The following is a 24,260-nucleotide window of genomic DNA, read 5'->3' on the forward strand; positions in this document are numbered from 1 at the left end:
TATTTTCTCCCTTATTTTTCATCTTTTAGCGTGTATTTTCGGAGGCTGTCTTAAATTCTTTTGGGACGAAAGCATCTTTAACTGAAACGAAATTGTGTAATAGGAAGAAAATATAGATGGAATTGTTTAAAAACCAGAGAATGGGGACAATTTGGGGGACTCCGATGCAAACAGGCAAAAGACTGGTAATTTTGACGACATACGAATAAAAAGCTTTCCTGTGATTTAAAAAAAAAAAAAAAAACATACATCAAAAGTAAAAAGCCAACTGAAAAACCGAAGGAAAAAACCTTGCAACTCATTGCAAAGATCAAATTTATTTAAAAAGCTTCTAAAATTACAGGTGATAAAAGACCAACAATATGATTTTGAAAATGGGCAAGTGATGCGACCAGTTTGGTTCAGAGGTAAAAAGAGCCTTTAAATAGTTGGGTCAGGAGAAGCAGAGGAAAAGAAAACTGTGAAGAAGACAAAGAAACAAACAGAGGAATAAGAGGAGAACCAGAAAGGGACGGGGAGGTCAGCAATGCTGACTATAGCGGAGGACCCTACAAAGATGAGGACAGACAAAAGGTCCCTATATCTGGGCACCAATAACCTCCTACTAAGCAATCTGAGAACAAAACATTTTAGAGATTGAGAGCATTCTTAGGTTAATTCAGCCTAACATGCTAATTCAGCCAAACACTCTCATTTTTTTAAATAAATAAAACCAAAGAAATGTTAAGTGGATGACCTAAACTCATGCAGTTAGTTATTAGGAGACCTTAGACTCAAACGTGCTCATTTTCACGACAGTAACCACCCATTAGGTGGGAAGCATGCAGACCAGAATGGAGGATTCCATTGTTTCTCCTGAAAAGCTTTCTGCTGTTCATTCAAGCACGCTTCACGCATCCATGTGGCGCAGACTGGGAAACTGAGGCCCAGCCCGGCTTAACCTCTTTGCTTAGCCCCAGTAAATGCGCTGGGGGAGGTACTGACATCAGGTCAGCAGTCTGTTTTGTCAATACACCTCTGAGCATTACTGTCTTCTCAGAGAAGAGGAAATGAGATCCAAACAAAGGCTTAAGGCAAAAGCTTTTCTGCTCCCCAACTTTCTCATTGCAACCAAATACTCCAAGAAGAGGAACCAAACATAGGAGCAGAGACTCTACAACCTTTACCAAATTGCCCAGACCCTCATGAGAGACTCCGACCCCTCTCTGAATGGCTTCTGTGCTTTGTCTGAACCCAGGAGATACCCTGGCCCTTCAGTAAAAATTATCTCCGCCTCGTCATTTATGGCTCTGGGGCCTCCCACGGTAGAAAGAGCCGACATGCAGCCCTTGGTATGAATTAATCTGCCACCTTCAGGTTGTTCGGGTCAGTCAAAGGAAAACAGATGAGAGGGGAAAGAGCCAAACAGGGCTTTTTCCTGTAGTAACGAAATGACTAATCGAATACAGTAGTATACAAAATTGATGCTTATTTACTCAAGTAGCAGACAGTTTCCTGTTATAAAACGGATTCTGGAGAAAGCCATCTGGGCTCAGAAGTTCCTAATAAAACTAGGAAACTGTCTACTCCTACCTCCTCCAGACGAAAACCGCTGAAGTCTTCCAGAAACTTTATGGAGTTGAAAGAAGAGATACCTGTCCATATGCCATAAGGTCTTGGATCCCAAGCCAGTCCCTGGGCCACGTCCTTTCCTTTCTGAGTTTATCCTGCACTAAACAAAACTGTCTGGAATTCATTCTTTAAAGGTTTATTTATGGTACATAGAGACTGTTTATGTGAAGCAGGGTATTTGCCCATTTCCCTCCTGGGACAGTGTTTAAAACTACAGGCATAGTTCCCTCTCTGGCACTTTCTGAAATACAATTAACAATACTGGATCCTTTTTCCTTTTAACAAATCTGGTTTTTATTTAGGGAGGGGAGGAAAAAAGTAAAGGGTCTGAAGTTTCCCAACAAATTATTTCAAGCCTTTGAGAAGACAGTTTTAGGCTTTTTAAATAGTGTCTTTGTTTGAAATTCCCCCTCACCCCACCCTCTTGCTCTCTGACCATTAAAATGTGGGTTTTCTTCCAAACTAGATTGCTCAATTAAAGCCCTTCTTTTGTAATACCCCAATGCTCTAAATGGGAAAAGGACTGCTGTAGGCCACCTCGTGAAACCTTTGAAAGGCTCCTGGCTTCTTTTGATCTTTAAAAAACAAAAAAGCAAAAAACCAAAAAAACCCAAGTACATACAAACTACCTGGTTTTCCGATCTTACCCTGCTACTCCCTAGTAGTGCAGGCTGGGGAGAATAATGGAGAGGAAGGGGGGAGGGGAGGGATGTGTCTGCATTTGTGAAATGGAGCCATTATCTCCCCCTTCTCCCATCACAGAGGAAGGAATCCAATCGAGATAGCAGATGGGAAAGTGCTCTCAGTCCTTCTGAACAGACACTGTATCTGGCAATAATGTGCCCTCCGTGTAAACGTGAAGAGACTTCCCTCTGAGATTTCGGACAGCCTCACTTCTGGCCTGGAGTCAAGAGAATCAAGATAATTATTCCTTCAATACCAAAGACACGGTTACCTTTTAGTCAGACTCTTGTGATTCCTGCTCTGGGACAGCACTCCATTCCCTAAGTACATACTTTGAGCCATTACACAGTCATCTCAAAGAGCACACGGCTCTTTCTAAGAGCTGCTAATAAAGGGATATTACTCTGTTAGGAAACTCTTTGAATAAATGACATTATTTTATGAGTCCCAGACTCCAGGAGGAGAACTCGAGATACAGTGAAACGGTGACTTCCACTAGCTGAGAATTTAACTCTGAAGTCCCAATTCCCAGCACCCTGCCTGAAACAGTAACGTGCCCCATTCAGGATGCCCTCCCCACCCACCCAGCTCATGACACAGCTGCTCCACTGGATTTCTGGAACAATCATCTGAAAAGGCCTTCAAAATGTTCCTTCAGTATGGTGACAAATGGAACATTGGCCTTAACGGATCGCCCGTGTACTGTTCGCACAGCATCGCGCACGCACTGGCACCCTGTCACCGGCGGTCTGGACCGACTTCAGCTGTAGGAAATCCTACTGCATTTGTCAGGCTGGGGGAAAGTGTTTTGCTGGGAGCAATCTGAAAGGAACCGTTAGGTGTCTGTGTTTCTAAGTAAGATGATTTAAAAAACAAGAAGTCCTTAACTCTCAGGAAATGCTTAACATTGGTTTGTTGGGCGTGTGCCAAGTGTTCTGGGGGAATATATACTTTATCAAACAAACCCATTCCAAGGGGTCACATAAGTCAAGTGGATACTTGTGGATATTAGCAAGATAGTGGTTTTCCCATGGTTTTCCCCCCACTCCCAGGCTAATTATAAGTATCTTTAGTCTCCTGGGAAACATGAAATTAAAGCCAATCAAGCAGACAGGAGAGTCCGCTGGAAAGGGCATGCCACACTGTTCTCAGGATGGTTGCAAAGCAACTCCTGCCCCTCTGGTCCCGACCAGCATCCCCAGCTTGCCTCGGAAATGAAGCGGCCACCCTTGCCCTGTCCTTATCCAAGTTGATGACCAGACCACTGTCTCGTTACCTATAGGTCTGTTTCAGAAGTTGTGAGTTGGCAAACCAGGCACCACATAAGGCCCACACATGTGTTTTGTCAAGCCCAAAAGGTTTTTAAAGAAAACAACTCAAACTGGTTGCCAACAGTTCAAAACCAGGAGATTCCACATAAAACCCCGGATTTCCGGCTTCGCTTTAAAAATCTGGAGATCCGGCCACACTGGGTTCACACTGCCCTGTGATAGCAACTGGCTAGAGCTGAGTTGAGGTGGCCCCTTCAGATGAAGGGCACTCGCCCCACATGCCACGGGCCCCACCGCACTGCTTCACGTGGTGCACTGCTGGACAGTCGCGGTAGGCAGCTGAACCGAGGACGCCAGGTGTATTATCTGTCTGTTCAGATCTGTAGCTGTTACTGCTCAGAAGAGAGGCCATCACGCAGCATCTGAAAGGAGGCCGCGTGGGGCAGTGGCCACGTCCTCGGCTGGTGGTTGCGGGTGGGGGGCGGGGGGAGCAGGTGCCTTGACAACCGTCTTCAAGGACAACAAACGAAAAGAACCAGAAGCGATGGGTCCGAGCAGCAGCAAGGCAGATTTAGCCTCAGTCTAAGAAAAGACTCTCTAACAAGCACCTGGGGCATCCTCCTGCTCCCATCACAGCCAACCCACAAGGCCTGAGTGAAAGAACTCTCTGAACTCCAACATCCTTGCTCACCAAGGACTCTCAGCTCTAAAGTGCTCTGATGCCTTACATTCACGGGAGGCGGGGACAGTGTACGGTACAGTGCAGCACGGTACAGGCTTCCGAGTCACGTGGGCTTGGATGTGAATCCCAGCCCCAGCCCTTCGTTAAAATGGATCTTCCTGCGGCAGATGAAGATGGAATCCAGGCTCTCTCTGTCAAGGGCAGGTCAGGACGGTCTGCAGGCGTGTCACATTCTGAGATGGCGGTGAGGGAGGCCACACCTCAGCGGTATGGGGCCGAGTGTGCTCCTTGATGGTGGTGGACATTTCTGGTGTCAGCCATTCACACAGAGGTGGAGAGAACCAGGAGGACAGGCAGGTCTTGGGCGCAAAAGGCAGGTACTGTCTTGGTTGTAACTTTTCTCCTGAATCTGCGAGTGGCCCTAGGAAAGTAGGCTCTGACCTCATTGAGACAAACCAAGAGCTAAGAAGACGGGTTTTATGTAATTCTGTTTGCTCTTACTTAAGTAATTTAAAAAGTGCATATACATCTACACATATGTCCATATGTACACACAAATGTATACACATGTACGTGTGTGTGTATATATTTCGAACCTTCTAAAAGGGAAACCTGTAAAAATACCTGCTATCGAAGATGATCCTGGACAGAAAAAGCAAACAGGAAACATACTCACTCTTTTCGAGGGAAAGTCATTGTTTAAATCTTACCCAGATATCCGCTCACCTTGAGATCCAGTGGTAGCTTGTTGGAGGTGAACACGCTCAGCTTGATCTGGGGAATGCTGATTTTGAGGTTTTCAAAGTAGTATCGAATTGGTGTTCCACCCTGCTCAGCCGTCTTTTCGTGGAGGTTTTCATCATACTTTTCCACCTCTGGTACAAGAGTAAAACAGTGAAATTTTAAAAAAAAAAAAAAAAAAAAAAAAAGAATCGCCTGAAGTCTCACAAATCAAATGCTAACACTGAAAAATAATCATACGAAAATGTCAACATGTCTCCAAATTTAGTTTTTCGAGGTTTGGTGCTATGTACAGTATCCCGATGCCACTTCTTGGTAAAAGCAGATGTGCTTCATGTTGTTTACCAAGAAAGTACAATAGCCTAATCTTTTGTGACTCCATACCATCTGGCAGACATCATCTTTGGAAAAAATCATGCAGGTGGGGAAGCCAGAGGCCACAGGTGTGTGCTGGCAATGAGTCTTCTAGAAACCGTGTTGTTCTTATTATGATTATCATAAATGACCCCGATTATCTGCATTTATTTCATGAGATGATATCCAAATATCATCCCTCGGAGTAGAGTTTAACTGAACTATAATGAACGACGTGACCAGTTGAATAAGGTACCTGAGTGCAAGAGAATGCCTTTAAAAAGAAACCAGCTACAGGCTATAACGAGCTGACGTCACAGCAGCAGGCACCCTCTCTCCCAAATGGCGGACGTTTGTGAAAGCAAGGAGATTGTACCGATCTGCCTATCCAACAAATGTATGCTGTACGCGCTTACGGTTCTCTTTATAGAAAACAAGGGACAAGGTTTGAGAAAATGATGCTGCAAGAGAGACCTGCCCATTTGTATTCAGGGTACCTAAACAGAGAGAGTGGAAGAGACGCTCCAGTGAAACAAAGGCCAGGATTTTTAAACGTCTATACAACGCTTGGTGAGAAATTTATTTAGAGCAACTTACGGGAAAAGCATGTCCAGTAAAACTGAAAGTAAAACTTCCCAGGAAGGTGCCAAAAGAGCCTGGCTACCTGCAGGCAGGGTCTCGAGTGGCTGTCTGAGTCCAAACACACACCCAGAGTGGAAAACACAGTTTTAAACAGACAGAATCTTGCTCCTGATCCCAAATACACTTAGAGTTTGAATCGTAAGTCTGGGCTAAAGAGCAAAAATATTTTTCTTGTGTTGTGTCTAAGTATGTACATATGCACACACGTCCCCAGTGGTTTATTTCTCTAGCCAACGTGGACATATATACATTCAAGTCTATCTTATCATTCCTCAGTTTCGATACTCGGTGTAGTCTTCAAAAGACTAAGCATTGCCGACTTCTTTCTAAGTTCTATATTCAGTCTTACAAAGGCCATGAGGAGGAATCTAAAATAAAGAGACAAAAGCTACATGATTTCTGTAGTGACTGCTGGGACATGTAGGGTTTCCAACAGCTTCTCTCACTCCCGTCTCTAAAGAAGAGTCAAGTAACTAGAAAACTTGGTAATGACATTAAGGCATAATGGCATGGATGTAAAAAGTTACGAAGTTAAGGCTAGTCAACTTTTTTTTTTTCCCTTAACGAAACCAAAGGAACTGCCGAAGGGATTTCTGATTCTTGGCCCCCAGTCTGTTTACTAAACAAAGGTTAGGAAACAAAGTGGTTTGCTAAATGACGAACATCATTTCTGTTATCCTCAAGCAGATGAGTCAACAAACGCACAACGAAGAGGAAAAGTGTGCTGCTTCCCAAAGGCTGAACCCTGGGTACCCCAAGACACCTCTAAGAAGCTTCCTTCATGCCCGCATCAGCCACCCTCTGCACCCCCCATCAATAGGCTGTACTTGGAAAAAAGCCCCTGAGACATAAGCCTTAGCTTCCGGGCTCCAGCTGCGAGGTGGGAAGGGAGTCTGTTGAGTACTCAGAGGCCACCTATTTTCACAAGCGGACTAAAAAAGGCCATTCTTGGGTCACTTCCCAGACACAAATCTAGAATATTCCACAGTACCTGATTCTGCTTGATCGTAGCCAAAAAAACTCAGCAGCTTGAGGAGCAGTTTCTCTTCAATTTGCACTGTGAATCTCTGAGCCGTGATCATCAGATGCTAGAGACAGAGAGATTCTGATTAATAGTGGAAACACCAGAAGGAACTTTCATCTGGGCCATGAAGAAGGCCCCAAAATGACGTGGCACAGTTTCTTTACTCATGTGATTTTGTAACCACACTGCCAAATGATTTCTGGCTCATCTCTCTCTCTACGTTGTTACAATTAGCCAAGAATTCCAGAAGAGGTTTAATATATAATTCACCGCCCTCTTGTTTGGTTTCCGGGGCATCTGTGTCTCCTTAGTCAGGATCCCGCTTGCAGATGTGCTGCAGGGGACAGCGTGCTGGTGCTGAGCTCACGTGGACAGCAGCTAGTTGAAGGAGCAGCAGGATTGGAGGGCTGCACACAGGCCCGCTGGTAACGGTGACGAAGCACAGAAATAGCGGGAGCAACCTCTTAGCTCCCACTTTTCCAGAGTTTGCTGCTGTATCAGCCCGCTTATACGTGGGAACTTCTCCAGGGAAGAAAGCTCATCACTTTTGAATGATGTGCTTTTAGAAGTCAGTGTAAGTCAGCTTATACGAGAGGACATCTGTCCCAAGGTCAGACCCCTCTTACCACTCTCTAATTATTCTAATAACACATCTGGATCACACCTGGTCCTGATCAACCTGGAAGATGCTATGCTTTCCCACAGAGACTTGACTCTGATGAAGACAGACTCTGGGCCCTGGGGATTCCGCGTTATCATGCGCAAAGCCACAGTCGAGAACACCGGGTGCTACGAGGAGTTGTTGTGAGCCCCCTACCCCATGGAGTAAGTCAGACTGCCTTACTGTGCAGGACGCTTCTGGCCGCACCCCACACTGCTGCTCGGATGCTCAGCCCAGTGGCCTACCTTGTAGATGTTGGTCAGCGCGCTCTTACTGGGGAACTTCACCGCGTTCACCTGCACGGCCGGGCCGGTCTCGATGACCTCATTCTCATTGCTCAGGGGAGTCACGTAGAGCATGAAGGGCTGAGTGGTACCAATGAGCTGATTGTCCACCTGGTCCAGGAAGAAGCGGCAAGACAAAACAAGAAGGAACAATGGCTCAGTTCTCAGCTCTCTGTTATCATTGAGTGGGGTCCCCTCCTTGGTAGGACACTCAGAAAGGACCCCTGCCATTTTCCTCTGTTTCAGCAGCGGCTGGAAAAATGTATCCTCACTGCAGACCAGCAACAACTGTAGTCGGAATGACAACAGAAGCTCTTCTGTGCGTGGCGAGTGCCATGTGCCAGGCACCAAGCTAGTCCCCTCACATGCATGATCTGAATCACGGGATACCTGTGAGATCAGAGGCACTCAAGTCAGGGCTCCGCTACAGTCCCTACCACAACCTCCTGAGGACGATCCCTGTCCTCATGGCACAGATGAAGAAGCTGAGGGGAGAGGCCCTTGCTTAAGGTTGCACAGTGGGCTCTTCACAGAACTAGAACTTGACTCCAGGTCTGTCTGACGTCAAGGCCAGTGCTTCTAATGGCTATCAGTGAAGTGGACAGACCCTAGAGCATGAAAACTAGACAGAACTGGTGGCTCGGCTGCTACCAAATGGAAACAGTGGCCTTTACCAAAGTCAAGTCCGTGCTAGGAATGAAACGATGATGTCAGTGGCGTTAGGGACTGCTCTATTCGCCCACGCCAATCAGCACCAGATCGGAGCACGCTGTCTACACCCCACTGTGTGTAGGGGTGTCAGAAGGCTCACTGCAGGAAGCAGGTACCTCCACTTTGTTTTCCAACAAAGCTCCACATCAGGAAAAGGAAAAGAGAACGTTCGTGTACTTTCTACACATCTAAGTGTACTCCCTACACGTCACCGAATATATCCCTTACTACAGCCCTAAAGGCTAAAGTCTTTCTCCCCATTTTACAAAAGACTAAACAGAAGCTTAGAGAAGTTAGACCACTTGTCCACACTCACACCGCTAGTGAGGTGGAAGAGTCAGGATTCAAATGCAGGCACTTCTGGCACCAAATCCTGTGACCCTTCAGTGTATCACATGGACTGCCACACAGCCATTTGGGTAACCTGTTGGCTCTCAGGTTGCAGAGATAAGGGCGAGAGACCATGAGCATGAGCACTTTTTCCTACTTCCATCCTCACCCCTACTGTGTACTCCCTGCACAGTAGTCGAAGTGAGCTCATGTCCCTCCTTCCTTTACACCTGACAGAGGCTTCCCTTTCTCTTGGGATGAAACCAAACTTCTCGCCACAGCCTCCATGATGTAGCCACTGCCCACAGCCCCGCCTTCAGCGCAGAGCACTCCCTTCCAGGTTCGCTCCAACCTCCCCCTACCCAGGGGGTTATTGCTCAAAAGGGGGCAGCTGTCCTCTCTTCAGTCTCTGGATTCTGAGGGAATGTGTTTTACCCTAAAAGCCTTCTCCAGGGCTCGCTCATTCCCTTCCTCCGAGGTTAGCCCTCACTGCGTTGGGAAGATCTTCCCAAGCCACTTAATCTCAAAAGCGTGCCGTATTCCTTAGACCAGTTCCCACAGGTGCTCGTCATGTTCCTCCCTTGCTTGCTCCCCCTGTTGGCTGACTTCTTCCCTGGCCTGCTAGCCCAAAGGGAGCAGAACTCATCTCCTGAGTCATGGCTGTTCTCCCCAGAGCCTGGTGCCATGCCCGGCACACCGCCGATGCCCTAGGAATTTACCGAGTGAATGAATCACCCGTCACATCCAATAGAGAAAACACCTTACTCTGACCTCTCCGTTATTCTTGATAATGGAGGCAAACACACTTGATACAAGATGTGGAAGAGGTACAAATTCTAGTGTTATTCTCCCAATTAGATTAGATGCTTCCTAAGGATGGGGACCATAGTTTCTATTTTTTTTTTATAAAGAAGATTTCATTTATTTATTTGACAGAGAGAGAGAGATCACAAGTAGGCAGAGAGGCAGGCAAAGAGAGAGGGGGAAGCAGGCTCCCTGCTGAGCAGAAAGTCCAATGCGGGGCACGATCCCAGGACCCTGGGATCATGACCCGAGCCGAAGGCAGAGGCTTAACCCGCTGAGCCACCCAGGTGCCCCCATAGTTTCTATTTTTAAACATTCTTTCTCCAAGTGCTATAATCACGGTCAACTCTCAAACCTGTTTATTTTCCACGATGTATAGCACACATTAAGTCAAGAGGTATTATAGTACAAACATTCTTGACTAAATGGTTAATGAAATTCATGAAGCACAAATAGCTCCTTGGATCTTCTCTGTAAGGTGAAGAAAAAAAGACAAGAAATAGAAGGACAAAATAATAACTTTTTATCTGTCCTCAAACAAATGAGATGTGATTAGCCCAAACCGTTTTCTCTCTGTGATGTATGATAAAAACATTTTTCTGAAAGGGGGTTTTGGGTGCATGGAAGTGCATGGTGTGAGCGGGAGCAGAAGGACACCCGGGTAGGGGCACGCACTGCACAGCCTCTGGAGGAATGCAGGCTCCCCACCCGGGGAAAGAATCAAGGTCTGGGTCTTTGGATCCTTCTTCTGGAAATGTTTACCAGGAACTGGTTTCCCGGACACGGTAATCCTGGTGGAGGCTGGAGAGAAGGGCTGCAAACACAAGGCTACAAAGAAAAGAGCTGTCTTGACAGCAGGACCACAAAATTTGGGCAGAAACTGTCAAAGTCAGCCTTTTCAGAGCTTCAACAGTTAACCAAGGGCTTGCAGCAGTCCAGGGGTCACTTATCGGAGAAAGTTAGCTGAAACTCAGCAAGAACAGCCAGCTCTGTGGCTTTCCCACCCCCCTGCCCTCCCCAGGTTCACGGTGGCCTCAAACACCAACAGCCCCATCCCCGGGCAGCCAGTGGGGGGCTGGGATGAGCTTACAGCTCCCCTCAAAGCTCCATCCCCATAGAACTGTCAAGTTGCGGGCCTCTCTGACACCTTTCCCTTTCTTGGCATCAGTAATTTGTGTCTTCTCTTTTTCCCCTCCTAATCAAACTCATTAGAAGTTTGTTAGTTTTACTGATTTTCTCAAAGAAGCAGCTTTTGACTTCCTCCTTTCCTTCCTTCCTTTCACTGTGGTTGCTGGTCTCTACTACAGTGATTTCCACTGGGATTTTCACTTCCTTTCTTCTGCTGATTTTAGGCTTAATTTGTTGTTGTTGTTTAGTTTCTTAAGATGACACCTGAGTTCACAGTTTCTAGACCTTTATCCTCGTCTAATAGTGCTAGAAATCTCCCTTCAGTAGAGCGGCAGTGGCGTTCCACCAACTTTGACATGCTGCGTTTTCATCTTCATTTAGTTCAAAATATTTTCTGATTTTTATTTTGATTTCTCCTCTGATCTCTGGGCTATTCAGAAATATGCTTTTTAGTTTCCAATCATTTGGGGGATTTTCCCAACTATCTTTCTGTTATTTCCACTTCAACTCCATTGTGATGAGAGAACAGACTGTGTGACTTGAATCCTTTCGCACTTGGGAATTGTTTTATGGTCCAGAATGTGGTCTCTCTTGGAAATGTTTCCTGTGCATTTGAGAAGAACGTGTTTTCTGCTGTTGCTAGGTGGGCTGCTGGATAAATGTCAATTAGGCTACTTGGTTGGTCGTGCTATTCAAGTCTAGTATGCCTTTGATGAATTGCTGCTTATTTGATAATTCTAATAATTATTCAGAGAGGGTAATGAAATTTTCTTTTCTATTATTTTTTTTTATTATGTTATGTTAGTCACCATACGGTATGTCATTCGTTTTTGATGTAGTGTTCCAAGATTCACTGTTTACAGATAACACCCAGTGCTCCACGTAGTATGTGCCCTCCTTAATACCCACCACTCGGCTCACCCATCCCCCACCCTCCTCCCCTCTAAAACCCTCAGTTTGTTTCTCAGAGTCCACAGACTCTCATGGTTCATCTTCCCCTCCGATATCCCCCGTCTTCATTTTTCCCTTCCTTCTCCTAATGTCCTCCATGCTACTCCTTATGTTCCACAAGTAAGTGAAACCACATAATTGACTTTCTCTGCCTCAGCATAATCTCCTCCAGTCTCATCCATGTTGATGCAAAAGTTGGGTAAAAGCCATCCTTTCTGATGGCTGAGTAATATTCCATTGTATATATGGACCACATCTTTATCCATTTGTCTGTTGAAGAGCATCTCTGCTCTTTCCAGTTTGGCTATTGTGGTCATTGCTACTATGAACATTGGGGTGCATATGGCCCTTCTTTTCACTACATCTGTATCTTTGGGGTAAATACCCAGTAGTGTAATTGCCAGGTCATAGGGTAGCTTTATTTTTAATTTTTTGAGGAACCTCCACCCTGTTTTCCAAAGTAGCTGCACCAACTTGCATTCCCACCAAGAGTGTAAGAGGGTTCCCCTCTCTCCACATCCTCTCCAACATTTGTTTCTTGCCTTGTTAATTTCTGTCATTCTAACTGGTGTAGGTAGTATCTCAGTGTGGTTGATTTGAATTTCCCTGATGCCTAATGATGATGAATATTTTTTCATGTATCTGTTAGCCATTTGTATGTCTTCATTGGAGAAGTGTCTGTTCATGTCTTCTGCCCATTTTGACTTATTTGTTTTTTGAGTGTTGAGTTTGAGAAGTTCTTTACAGATCTTGGATATCAGCCCTTTATCTGTAGTGTCATTTGCAAATATCTTCTTCCATTCTGTGGGTTGCCTCTTTGTTTTGTTGACTGTTTCCTTTGCTGTGCAGAAGCTTTTTATTTTGATGAAGTCCCAAAAGTTCATTTTCACTTTTGTTTCCTTTGCCTTTGGAGACCTGTCTTGAAAGAAGTTGCTATGGCTGATGTCAAAGAGGTTACTGCTTACGTTCTCCTCTAGGTTTTTGATGGATTCCTGACTCACATTGCGGTATTTCATCCATTTTGAGTTTATCTTTGTGTATGGTGTAAGAGAATGGTCGAGTTTCATTCTTCCGTATATTTTCCAATTTTCCCAGCACCATTTATTGAAGAGAGTGTCCTTTTTCCATTGGATATTTTTTCCAGCTTTGTTGAAGATTATTTGACCATAGAGTTGAGGGTCCATATCCAGGCTCTCTACTCTGTTCCACTGGTCTATGTGTCTGTTTTTGTGCCAGTACCATGCTGTCTTGGTGACCACAGCTTTGTAGTAAAGCTTGAAATCAGGCAACGTGATGCTCCCACTTTGTTTTTCCTTTTCAACATTTCCTTGGCGATTCAGGGTCTTTTCTGGTTCCATATAGATTTTAGGATTGTTCATTCCAGCACTTTGAAAAGTGCTGATGGTATTTTGATCAGGATGGCGTTGAAAGTATAGCAATCTGTACTATGCTCTCGGCAGCAGAGACACTTTAACCATGTTTGTTCTTCTGATCCATGAGCATGGGATATCTTTCCATCTTTTTGTGTCTTCAATTTCTTTCATGAGTGCTCTGTAGTTCTCTGAGTATAGATCCTTTACCTCTTCGGTTAGGTTCCAAGGTATCTTATGGTTTTTGGTGCTGTTGTAAATGGAATTGATTCTCTAATTTCTCTTTCCACGGTTTCATTGTTAGTGTATAAGAAAGTAACTGATTTCTGTGCATTGATTTTGTATCCTGCCACATTACTGAATTGCTGTATGAATTCTAGTAGTTTGGGAGTGGGGTCTTTAGGGTTTTCCACATAAAGTATCATGTCATCTGCAAAGAGAGAGAGTTTGACTTCTTCTTTGCCAATTTGAATACTTTCCTTTTCTTTTTGTTGCCTGATTGTGGTTGCTGGGACTTCTAGTACTATGTTGAACAACAGTGGCAAGAGTGGGCATCCTTGTCATGCTCCTGGTTTTAAGGGAAAGGCTCTCCACTTTTCCCCATTGAGAATATTTGCTCTGGGTTTTTCATATATGGATTTTATGAAATTGAGGAATGTTCTCTCTATCCCTATACTCTGAAGAGTTTTAATCAAGAAAGGATGCTGTATTTTGTCAAATGCTTTTTTGGCATCAATTGAGAGGACCATGTGGTTCTTCTCTCTTCTCTTAGTAATTTGTTCTCTATCACTGATTTGCGAAGGTTGGACCACGCTTACATCCCAGGGATAAATCCCACCTGGTCGTGGTAGATAATCTTTTTAATATGCTGTTGGGTCCTATTAGCTAGGATCTTGTTGAGATCTTGTTGAGAATCTGGGCATTCATATACATCAGGGACACTGGTCTGAAATTCTCCTTTTTGATGGGGTCTTTACCTAGTTTGGGGATCAAGGTAATGCTGGCTTCATAGACAGTCTGTTTCTATTCTTTTATTTTTTTTTTAATTTTTTTATTTTAATAAACATATAATGTATTTTTATCCCCAGGGGTACAGGTCTGTGAATCGCCAGGTTTACACATTTCACAGCACTCATCATAGCACATACCCTTGTTTCTATTCTTTTAAACTGCTTTAGTCTCCTATTATTTCTTCTCTGAATGTTTGGTAGAATTCCCCAGAGAATCCATCAGGTCCTTGACTCTTGTTTTTTGATCATTGCTTCAATCTTATTACTAGTTATTGGTCTATTCAGGTCGTCAATTTCTTCTTGTTTCGGTCTTTGAAGTTTATAGGTTTCCAGGAATGCATCCATTTCTTCTAGGTTGCTTAATTATTGGCATATAGCTGTTGATAATAATTTCTGATGACTGTTTCTATTTCCTTGGTGTTAGTCGTGATCTCCCCCCTTTCATTCATAATTTTATTAATTTGGGTCCTTTCTCTTTTCTTTTGGATTAGTCTGGCCAGTGGTTTATCGATCTTATTAATTCTTTCAAAGAAGCAGCTTCCAGTTTCATGGATGTGTTCTACCATATCTCTGGTTTCCAATTCATTGGTCTCTGCTCTAATCTTAATTGTTTCCCTTCTTGTGCATGGGATAGGCTTAATTTGTTGTTGATTCTCCAGTTCTTTAAAGTGTAGAGAGAGTTTGCGTATTCGGGATTTTTCTGTTTTTTTGAGTGAGGCTTTGCTTGGCTATATATTTCCCCCTTAGGACTGCCTTTGTCGTATCCGATATGTTTTGGACTGATGTGTTTTCATTTTCATTGGTTTCCATGAATTGTTTAAGTTAAGTACCTGTTTGATTTCCTGGTTGACCCAAACATTCTTGAGCAGGATGGTCTTTAGCTTCCAAGTGTTTGAATTTCTTCCAAACTTTTTCTTGTGATTGAGTTCCAGTTTCAAAGCATTATGGTCTGAGACTATGCAAGCAATAATCTCAATCTTTTGGTATCAGCTGAGATCTGATTCATGACCCATATGTGGTCTATTCTGGAAAAAGTTCCACATGTGCTCAAGAAGAATGAATATTCTGTTGGTTTAGGGTGGAATGTTCTGTATATATCTATGAGGTCCACCTGGTCCAATGTGTCATTCAAAGTTCTTATTTCTTTGTTCATTTTCTGCTTAGATGATCTGTCTATTGCTGAGAGTGAAGTGCTGAGATCCCCTACAATTAATATATTATTATCAATATGTTTATTTTGATTAACAGTTGGCTTATGTAGTTGGCTGTTTCCATGTTGGGGGCTGTTTCCATGTTGGGGGCATAGATAAAATTGTTAGATTTTCTTGTTGGATAGACCCTTTAAGAATGATACAGTGTCCTTCTGTATCTCTTACTATGGTCTTTAGCTTAAAATCTAATTTGTCGGATATGAGGATTGCCAACCTACCTTTCTTTTGCAGCCCGTTGGCATGAAGGATGAGTCTCCATCTCTTCACTCTCAGTCTAGATGTATCTTTAGGTTCAAAATGAGTCCCTTGTAGACAGCATATGGAGGGGTCCATATGTCTTTTTATCCAATCTGCAACCCTATGCCATTTCGTGGGAGCATCTAGGCTGATCATGTTGGCAGTGATTATTGAAAGGTGTGTTTTTATTGTCATCATGTTGCCTGTGAAGTCCTTCTTTCTATAGATTGTCTCTGTAAATTTCTGTTCTATATCACTCTTGGGGTCTTTCTTCTTTTATAGAACCCCCCTTCGTACTTCTTGCAGGGCCATCTTAGTGGTCACATATTCTTTCAGTTTTTGCCAGTCTTGGGAGCTCTTTATCTCCCCATCCTTTCTAAATGACAGCCTTGCCAGATGAAGTATTCTTGGCTGCATGTTCTTCTCATTTAGTACCCTGAATAGATCTTGCCAGACCTTTTTGACTTGACAGGTTTCTGTGGACGGGTCTGACTTTATTCTGATGTTCCTCCCTTTGTACGAAGGAATCTCTTCCCCCTAGCAGCCTGTAAGATGTCTTCCCTGGTTTTAAGATTCACGAGTTTCACTACCACATGCCTGGGGGTCGGTCTGCCCTCTTTAACCTTGGTGGGGGGGTTTCTATTTCTAGGACACGACACTTATTTCATTCCCCAGATTAGGGAAAATCTCAGCTAGGATTTGCTCAACTATATCTTCTAGTCCTCTCTCTCTCTCTCCACCCCCTTAGGGATCCCAATAATTCTGACACTGGATCGTTTCATGGCAACATTTATTTCTCTAATTCTGTTTTCATGGATTCTAAGCTATTTGCTCCAGGCCTCCTCCTGATCCTTCTTTTCTATCAGTTTGTCTTCTAGATCACTATTTCATTCTTCTGCCTCATTTACCCTAGCTGTTAGAGAATCTAGATTAGATTGGATCTCATTGATAGCATTTTTAAGTTCTGCCAGATCAGCTCTCACTTCTGCCCTTAGAGAATCTATGTTGCCATTAATGTTCTTCTCCAACCTAGCTATTATCTGCGTAACTGTTACCCTGAAGTCTAATTCCAGCATTTTGCTTATAACCATACCCATTAGTTCAGTGGCAAAGGTCACAATCTCTGAATTTTTCCTATGTTGCAGGTTCCTCCTCCTAGTCATTCTAGTGAGAGGTGGTTGAGGGAATGTAGAGTCCAAACTCTGTTGAACACAACCCAAGCAAGATGCACCTGTTTTATAGGGTCCTTAGGGTTGTCGGCCTCTTGTTCTTCCAGCCTGTCTTCTGGGGGAGGGGCCTGCCGTGCTGTTACTCAGGCAACCCTGTTTGGGCAGAATTGCCCTACCCCCTGTTGGGGGGATGGGCTCAGTGAAAACTGGTTTTGGGGGGCTTTTGTTCTCTGGCAGCTTTCCCTGGCAGCTTTCTGTGTCTCTTCTGAGAGTCAGAGCAGAAGTGACTGTGCCCAATCCTCTGTCTCAGCACAGAGCGAGTACAGTCTGTTCTCCAGAAAGCCCTCCAGGCCACACTGACTCCGTTTTTGTCTGTGCTGCTCAATACCCCAGCGTCCTGGGTTGTGTGCCCCACAGCAGCACTCCCAGCCCTTGCCCTTGCCCTTTGTGCTTCTAAAAGCGCCAGCCGCCCTGTTCACATGTGCACCCCCACAGCTCCAGGTTTCAGTCCAATGGGCTACCCTAAAGTCCTTTTCCCGTGGCTACCGGTCTGGTCTGCAAGTCTGTGCCCAGGCCCTAGTGCAGGAGGCTTGCGCACTCCTGTGTTATTTCACCTTCCTGGTGCCAGCGCTTATGGTGGCTCTCTCCCCCTTCAGTTTATCTTCTGGTATCTGCCAGCAGAATTGCAGCTCCCTGCTTCATACCTCAAATCCAGCTGCCGGAGATACTCTGTTGGTATAGACCCTGAGATATCTTCTTACATCTCAGGCTGATTTCCTGGGTGGTCAGAGTGGTCTGGTAGATATCCAGCTCAATTCAGGAGACCAACTGAAATAGGGTCCCCTACTCCTCCGCCATCTTGGCCCCTCCTTGAAGTTTTCTACTATAATTGTGTACTTGTCCATTTCTTCTTTCAGTGCTATCAGTTTTTGCTTCCTACACTTCAAAGCCCTGAGATCAGGTACATAAATAGCTGCGATCATTATGTGGTCCTCATACACTGTCTCTCTTATCATTAGGACATTACGTTCCTTATTCCCGGTAATACGCTTTGCTCTGTAATCGATTCTGACAGGAATCCAGCCATTTCCACTTTCTTATGACTAGTTCTAGCTTGGTATGTCTTTTTCCATTCTTCTCTTTTAACCTACTGTGTCTTTATATTCAATGTGTTCCTCGGAGGCAGCATCTAATTGGATCTCGCTTTATACTCCAGTCTGATCACTGTGCCTTTCCACTGGAGGTCCTTGTAGCATTCACATTTATTTAATTGATACAGTTCGGTTTGAATGACTCTACCATCTTGCTATTTGTTTTCGATCTGTCTCATCTGTTCTTTCCCATGTTTTCCCACTTTTTCTGCCTTCTCTTGGGTTATCCATCTTCTCCTTCTGTTGGACTATTAGTTGTAGTTCTTTGTTGCTTTAGGATTTATAGTATTCATCTTTAACTTACCAGTTTATGTTCAAATGACAGCATACTACCGTGCGTGTAAGAACATTATAGTTAATGTACTTCCATTTCTTCTCTCCAAACTTGATGCTATAGTTGTTACTCACTTTACTCTAACCTCTTACAGACCCTAAAATACAGTGCTATTAGTTTTGTCTAAGCAGTTGATTCTCTCTTAAAGAAATCTAAATAATTAGAAAATAATCTTATATTATTTACCTGTGTATTTATCATTTCAGGTGCTCCTCATTCCTTTGTGGAGAGCCAGATTTCCACCTGCTACCATTTCCTTCTGCCTGAATGATGCTACTTAACATTTTTTTTTTTTTAAGCATGAATCTGCTGGAAATGTGTTCTTTTAGCTTTTGTATGTCTAAAAACATTTCTATCTCATTTTTTTTTTTTTGCTTTTGAGGCTTTAATGTAGAGATGATTCCTGATAAGGCTTTTACACATACTGAAAGTAGCATGCAGGCCCTCTTCCTTTAAAGATCTTCAGAGACTCACAAGAACTGCAGATTTGAAGATTGTAGTTACCATCCAAGGAGGACGAAAATTCAGTGACTTCCCCAAAATAATTAACATGAAATTACAAGTCCTGATTATTCTTATTTTCTTTTTCACAAAACGCCCTATCAAGTTTTAAAAAGACATAAAAAAGCACTTTTTAAAAATTTAAGATAAGCCTTTTAAAATATAAAGTAAGACCACAAAGCAGTGTGACAGGTTTTCTTCTGTCACTTGTAAACTCTAGAGAAGACAGTCCTCAGAACCCTAGAAGTCTGTGGAAATCTCTTCATTTACAAAATCAGGATAAACGGCATCCAGCCAGGAGTCAAGGGATCTGGGTTTCAGCTGTCATCCCGCACAGAGTGATCCTGAACAAGCCTCTCAACTTCTGGAGAGCGGAAGCCCCGTCACAGGATGAAAGGGGCTGACTGAGGTCATCCCGAAGAACTCTTCCAGCTCTGTTATTTTGTAATGCGAGCACGTTCCAAGCTACTTGGGGTCAGGGATGTTAGAATCTATTTTGAACGTACGGTACTTTTAAAATTCCTACTTCTTTTTTGAGTGCTTTTCTTAAATTTATTTTTTTTCAAGTTCTTCCATACACGGAAATATATTTTCCTATTTAACAGCCTCTTCATTAACAGCAGTTAAAAGGCTTCTCAGGGTGCCTGGGTGGCTCAGTTGTTAAGCAACCGCCTTTGGCTCGGGTCATGATCCTGGAGTTCTGGGATCGAGCCCCGCATCGGGCTCCCTGCTCAGTGGGAAGCCTGCTTCTCCCTCTCCCACTCTCCCTGCTTGTGTTCCCTCTCTCGATATATCTCTCTCTGTCAATTAAATAAATAAGTAAAATCTTTAAAAATAAATAGAAATAAAAGGTTTCTCAAGGATGTATTTCTCATAACTTGCTTGTATTTATTTATTTATGGGGGGGGGCAGTTTGCTGCTTTAATTTCTCCAAGATGTCTTCTGCAGTTGTGGAGGCCACCACTCTTCCATGAAATTGACCACCCTTATCTAAAACCATGTCACTCTCCCTGAGCTCCAGGACATTCAAAGGTACCAGCAGAGCTGGGCATTAGCTTCTCCTTCTGAGGGCCAGGGGGAGGGGACTGCGATGGCCACGTTCACAGCTTCCGCCATCATGTCTGTTAGAGCATTTTTTGGCATGGATGGCTACAGTGACACATGTAGATCAACCACCACAGGACCTAAGGGAGGAAGTGGTCTCGCTGGCTCCTTGCTCTGATTCTTACCCTTGTTGATCACACCAGCTTTTTTAGGCATCTCGGCACCTAATGGGAGCCAGGCAGAAACTTAGGTCCCGTGTCCCGACACAAGCCACCTCAGTCCTCTGCCCAGCCACAGCATCCTTGCCGGGGAGCTGGGCAGATTCACCCTTGCTTTTGAAAGATATATTTGCTGGGCATAGAATTCTAGGTTGATGGTTATTCTTCCTTCCAATACTTTAAAGACATTACTGTCTTCTCTTCTCGCTCGCATCATTCCCAATGAGAAGTCAGCTCTCATTCTCACTTTTGCTCCTGGCATGTGACAAGTCTTGCTTAACCTGGATGACTCATCACTGCTTTTGAGTAATTTAATTATGATGTACCTTGGTGTAGTTTCCTTCATGCGTGTGCACGCATGTGTTTCTGTTTGTGCTTGAGCTTCTATCTGTGAGTTTAGTTTTCATTAAACTTGGAAAATTTATGGCCAAGATTTCTTCAAATATTTTTTATATGCCCTCCTCTCACTCTTGGCCTTCAGGGACTCCAATTATCCACATGTTAGGCTGCTTGAGGGTGTCCCGTAGGTCACTGATGCTGTTTTCTTTTTATGGATTATTTTCCCCTGGGCATTTCAATTTGGACAGTTTTCATTGCTATGTCTTCAAGTTCACTAATCTTTTTTTTTCTGTACTGTGTCATCTGCTATTCATTGAAAGCAGTGTGTTTTTCATTTCATTTTAATCTCTAGAAGTTTGAGTTTCTCATATCTTCTATGTCTCTACTTAACTTTTTGAACATGTACAATGCAGTTATAATAACAGTTTTAATGTCCTTCTCTGGAAATTCTAACATCTGTGTTAGCTCTGGGTCCATTCAACTGATTATTCTCATTATATATTGTGTTTTCCTGCCCCTTTGCACACCTGGTAATTTTTGACAGGATGCCAGATATTGTGAATTTTACTTTGTTGGGTGCTGGGTATTTTTGCATTCCATTAAATCTTGAGTTTTGTTCAGGGATACAGTTAAATTACTTGGAAACAGATTGATCCTTTCAGACTTTCCTTTTATGATTTGTTAGGTGGGTCTGGAGCAGTGCTCAGCCAAGGGCTAATTATAGTTCACTATGAAGGCAAGATTTTTTGGAAGACTCTTCCCAATGTCACATATGTTATTAGTGTTTCTAGTCTGGCTGGGGGAACAAAGCCCATCCCCAGCTCTGGGTGAGCAGCAGATGCTGTCCCTGTGAGATCCTCGTGGATGGTTCAGATGGTAGTTTCCTTATATGCAGCACCGATCTGTCCTCTGCTGAATGGTCACAGAACCCCTCCGGAGATCTCCTGAGTCTTCTTTCTGTGCAGCATGCTCCTCCCAAGTATGCCGCCCCATGAAACTCTAGATGCCTCGGTCTCCAGACTCTCTGCCTGGCCTGTTCAACTCATTCACTCTACTGGGCTCTGTCTTCGTCTCCCCTCCCAGTGCCATGGCCTGGAAACTTTCTCAAGGCAGTAAGCTGAGGAGAATACAGGGCTCAGCTTTTTTGTTTCCCACCTCTAAGGGCCACTGTCTTTCAGCGCCTGATTTACAGGGCCTTGAACCTATTGTTTCCTTATTTTATCTGGACTTGGGGGCTGCTTCAGGTAGGACAGTAAACCTGGTTCCCTATTAGTACACTTTGGCCAGAAGCACAAGTCCAGTTCTCTTATTTTTTCTCCCTCAATGAACTTCAATTTCTCTAATGATGGTTCAACGATTTCCTGTTACTTTTTCCTATCGGCAAATGGGGAACCATGGGCCACTTTCCTCCATGCCACTTTGACTAAATCGTCTAAGTCACTGGCTACTATACAGAAACACTGGTGAGACAAACATAGACGGCAACAATTATTTTCATAGAATAATTTTTTGAAGGCCACAATAAGATATCTCCGCCAGAGCATTAGTGTTTTTAGGACACCAAACACTGGATCTGGCTGGGTGCTCAGCAAGAACACAAGGAGGTTTAACAAGTTCTGAACTGCCCCCATTACCTGCACATCCTGTATGCTGAGCTCAAGCATCTGACTTGTTGCCAGCTGTGTGTAATGCACATTGATTCCTGTAAGGCTTGCAAAGACCAGTTCTTCTGGGACTTTATTAATTAAGGACAACCCAATTCCACCTTCTAACTTCACGAGCACCTGAAAGAAAACCAAAATACAACCCAGTTTAAACAGAGGGCAAGGTAGATAGGAGAGTGCAGGGAAACACAAGGCTTTAAAGCCCTCTGCCTCACCCCTGAGCAGGTGCAAACCACTTATCCAACTCCAGTCTCTCATTAGGTGCCTCTCTCTCTAGGCTCAGTGCCCACCCCATCCAGAGCTCCAAAGTGACATGATATGATAATACCTCTCTCGGAGCACTGAGGACATTCTGCATTTCATTATAGGGAAAGACCTATTAGAGAATCTTTCTCCCTGTTTGGGACTCAAGCTTTTAGTACACTATTCACTGGACTTCCATAATATCTGACACAGTGCTTTACATGTAGGTTCTTATTTTTTTTTTAGTTATTAAATAAATACCCAGTAAGTATATGTCTTTTTTTTTTTTTTAAGATTTTATTAATTTGACAGAGAGAGAGAGACAGCACAAGCAAGGGGAGCAGCAAAGGGAGAGAAAGAAGCAGGCTCTCCGCTGAGCAGGGAGCCTGATGCCGGGCTTGATCCCAGGATCTGGGATCATGACCTGAGCCTAAGACAGATGCTTAATCAAGCCACCCAGGAGCCCTAGTGTACGTTTTCATGTTCACCTCATGTTCCTTTTCAAACTCTTCACTTTCTAATGCCCAAACAAGGGAGAGAGGAAGAAAGACGACAAGAGAAAACTGGGGGCCCTCAAAAACTCTAGTTTGCTTATTTATGACCTTGTATAAATTTCAAAGTTTCGTTTTCTTTATTGTCATCTTACTTTCGTACATTATCACATTCTGATTCAATTTTAGCTGTCATTTAATTAACAAATTCACACATTCATGTTGTGATGACATAAACACCATGAGGCAACAGCTGTATTTAGAATTCACAGAGGGCAGAGAGAAAAGAGGTCTAAAACTGAGAAAACCATACAGCAAAATTCTAAAAAACTAATGATAAAGAAATGAATTTGCAATACTTAAAACTTACTTCCAATTCCTGCTCTGTGTCTGGATTCTTTAATTTCTGTACCTCTTGCTCAGTAACAGGAAGTTCATCCATTTCATATGATGAGCGGTCACTTTTCCGTTGGGAGAAATCTGTTATCTGAAGTCAAATAAAACACTGTAGTAAGAGGGCTCATACTTTCACAACGAAACCCATTCCATACCAACTGTATAAGTCAAAAGTCACTATGTGCGCAATAATCCTGTGGAAGTTAATGGTTTCAGAAGTGCTGCCAACTAAGACTTGGGTAATAATGAAGTAAACTTGGTTGTAAGTCTACAGGGCAAAAGCCAAGTTACAGACCTCAAGAGCATCATATGGGGCACTAGGCATCTACAGGTGATCTAGAGTTATTGATCAAGTCCAAATAGACAAACCTTAAGATTACTACATTCGAAGTTTGCCTGAAAAGAAGGGTGCTTTTACAAGAGGGATTGTGGATTATGACACACTGCCCCGGAGAGGTCACTATCACACACCACCTGCATTTCGCCGTTCTCCCTCAGCCCTCTAATTACACCAGGCCCTGCCAAACCTGTATCTCCGGCACAGATCTCTCTCCTGAGCACCGGACCCACATTTACACTGACTTCTAGACATTTTCATGTAGACAGCATATACTAACAAGCCCAAAACTCGTTATTCCCTGACTCCTCATTGCCACAGAAAAACCACAAAATTTGCAGTATGTGTCAGGCTTTTAATAATCTGGCCCCTGCTTCTGTCTCCAGCATTATCTTGGAGCGTGCCGCTCTCTGTGCCCATTGGGCCACTCCCTTTCATCTCCAGGCCTTCAACTTATCAATTTTCCAAATCCTACATCATTTCTTTATTATGTTTTTTGCTTACTATTTGTTTACCCCTCCAAAATGTGAGTTCCCAGACCGCAGGGGGTTTTGTGTGTTTGTTCAATAGTCTGTGCTCAGTACCAAGAACCGTGCTTGGCTCTAGTAAGTGCTCAGTAAAAAACTGCTGAATGAACACTCTCCTCATTAGCACGCAGCCCCTCCAC

The 24,260-nt window shown here is 43.7% G+C and overlaps 1 protein-coding gene across 1 annotated transcript in view; it reads right to left on the reverse strand.

Moving 5' to 3' along the window:
* Positions 1-24,260, reverse strand: part of VPS13D (vacuolar protein sorting 13 homolog D) — a 254,821-nt gene that overhangs the window by 90,777 nt on the left and 139,784 nt on the right. The window contains exons 59-63 of the mRNA XM_080800390.1: positions 23,231-23,347; positions 22,097-22,246; positions 7,916-8,065; positions 6,977-7,073; positions 4,975-5,123 (exon numbers count right to left, since the gene is read on the reverse strand). Coding sequence (XP_080656516.1) covers positions 4,975-5,123; positions 6,977-7,073; positions 7,916-8,065; positions 22,097-22,246; positions 23,231-23,347 — 663 coding nt within the window. The remainder of the gene's footprint in view (positions 1-4,974; positions 5,124-6,976; positions 7,074-7,915; positions 8,066-22,096; positions 22,247-23,230; positions 23,348-24,260) is intronic.

Source organism: Martes martes (assembly GCF_963455335.1).
Source record: "Martes martes genome assembly, chromosome: 4".
NCBI lineage: Eukaryota > Metazoa > Chordata > Mammalia > Carnivora > Mustelidae > Martes > Martes martes.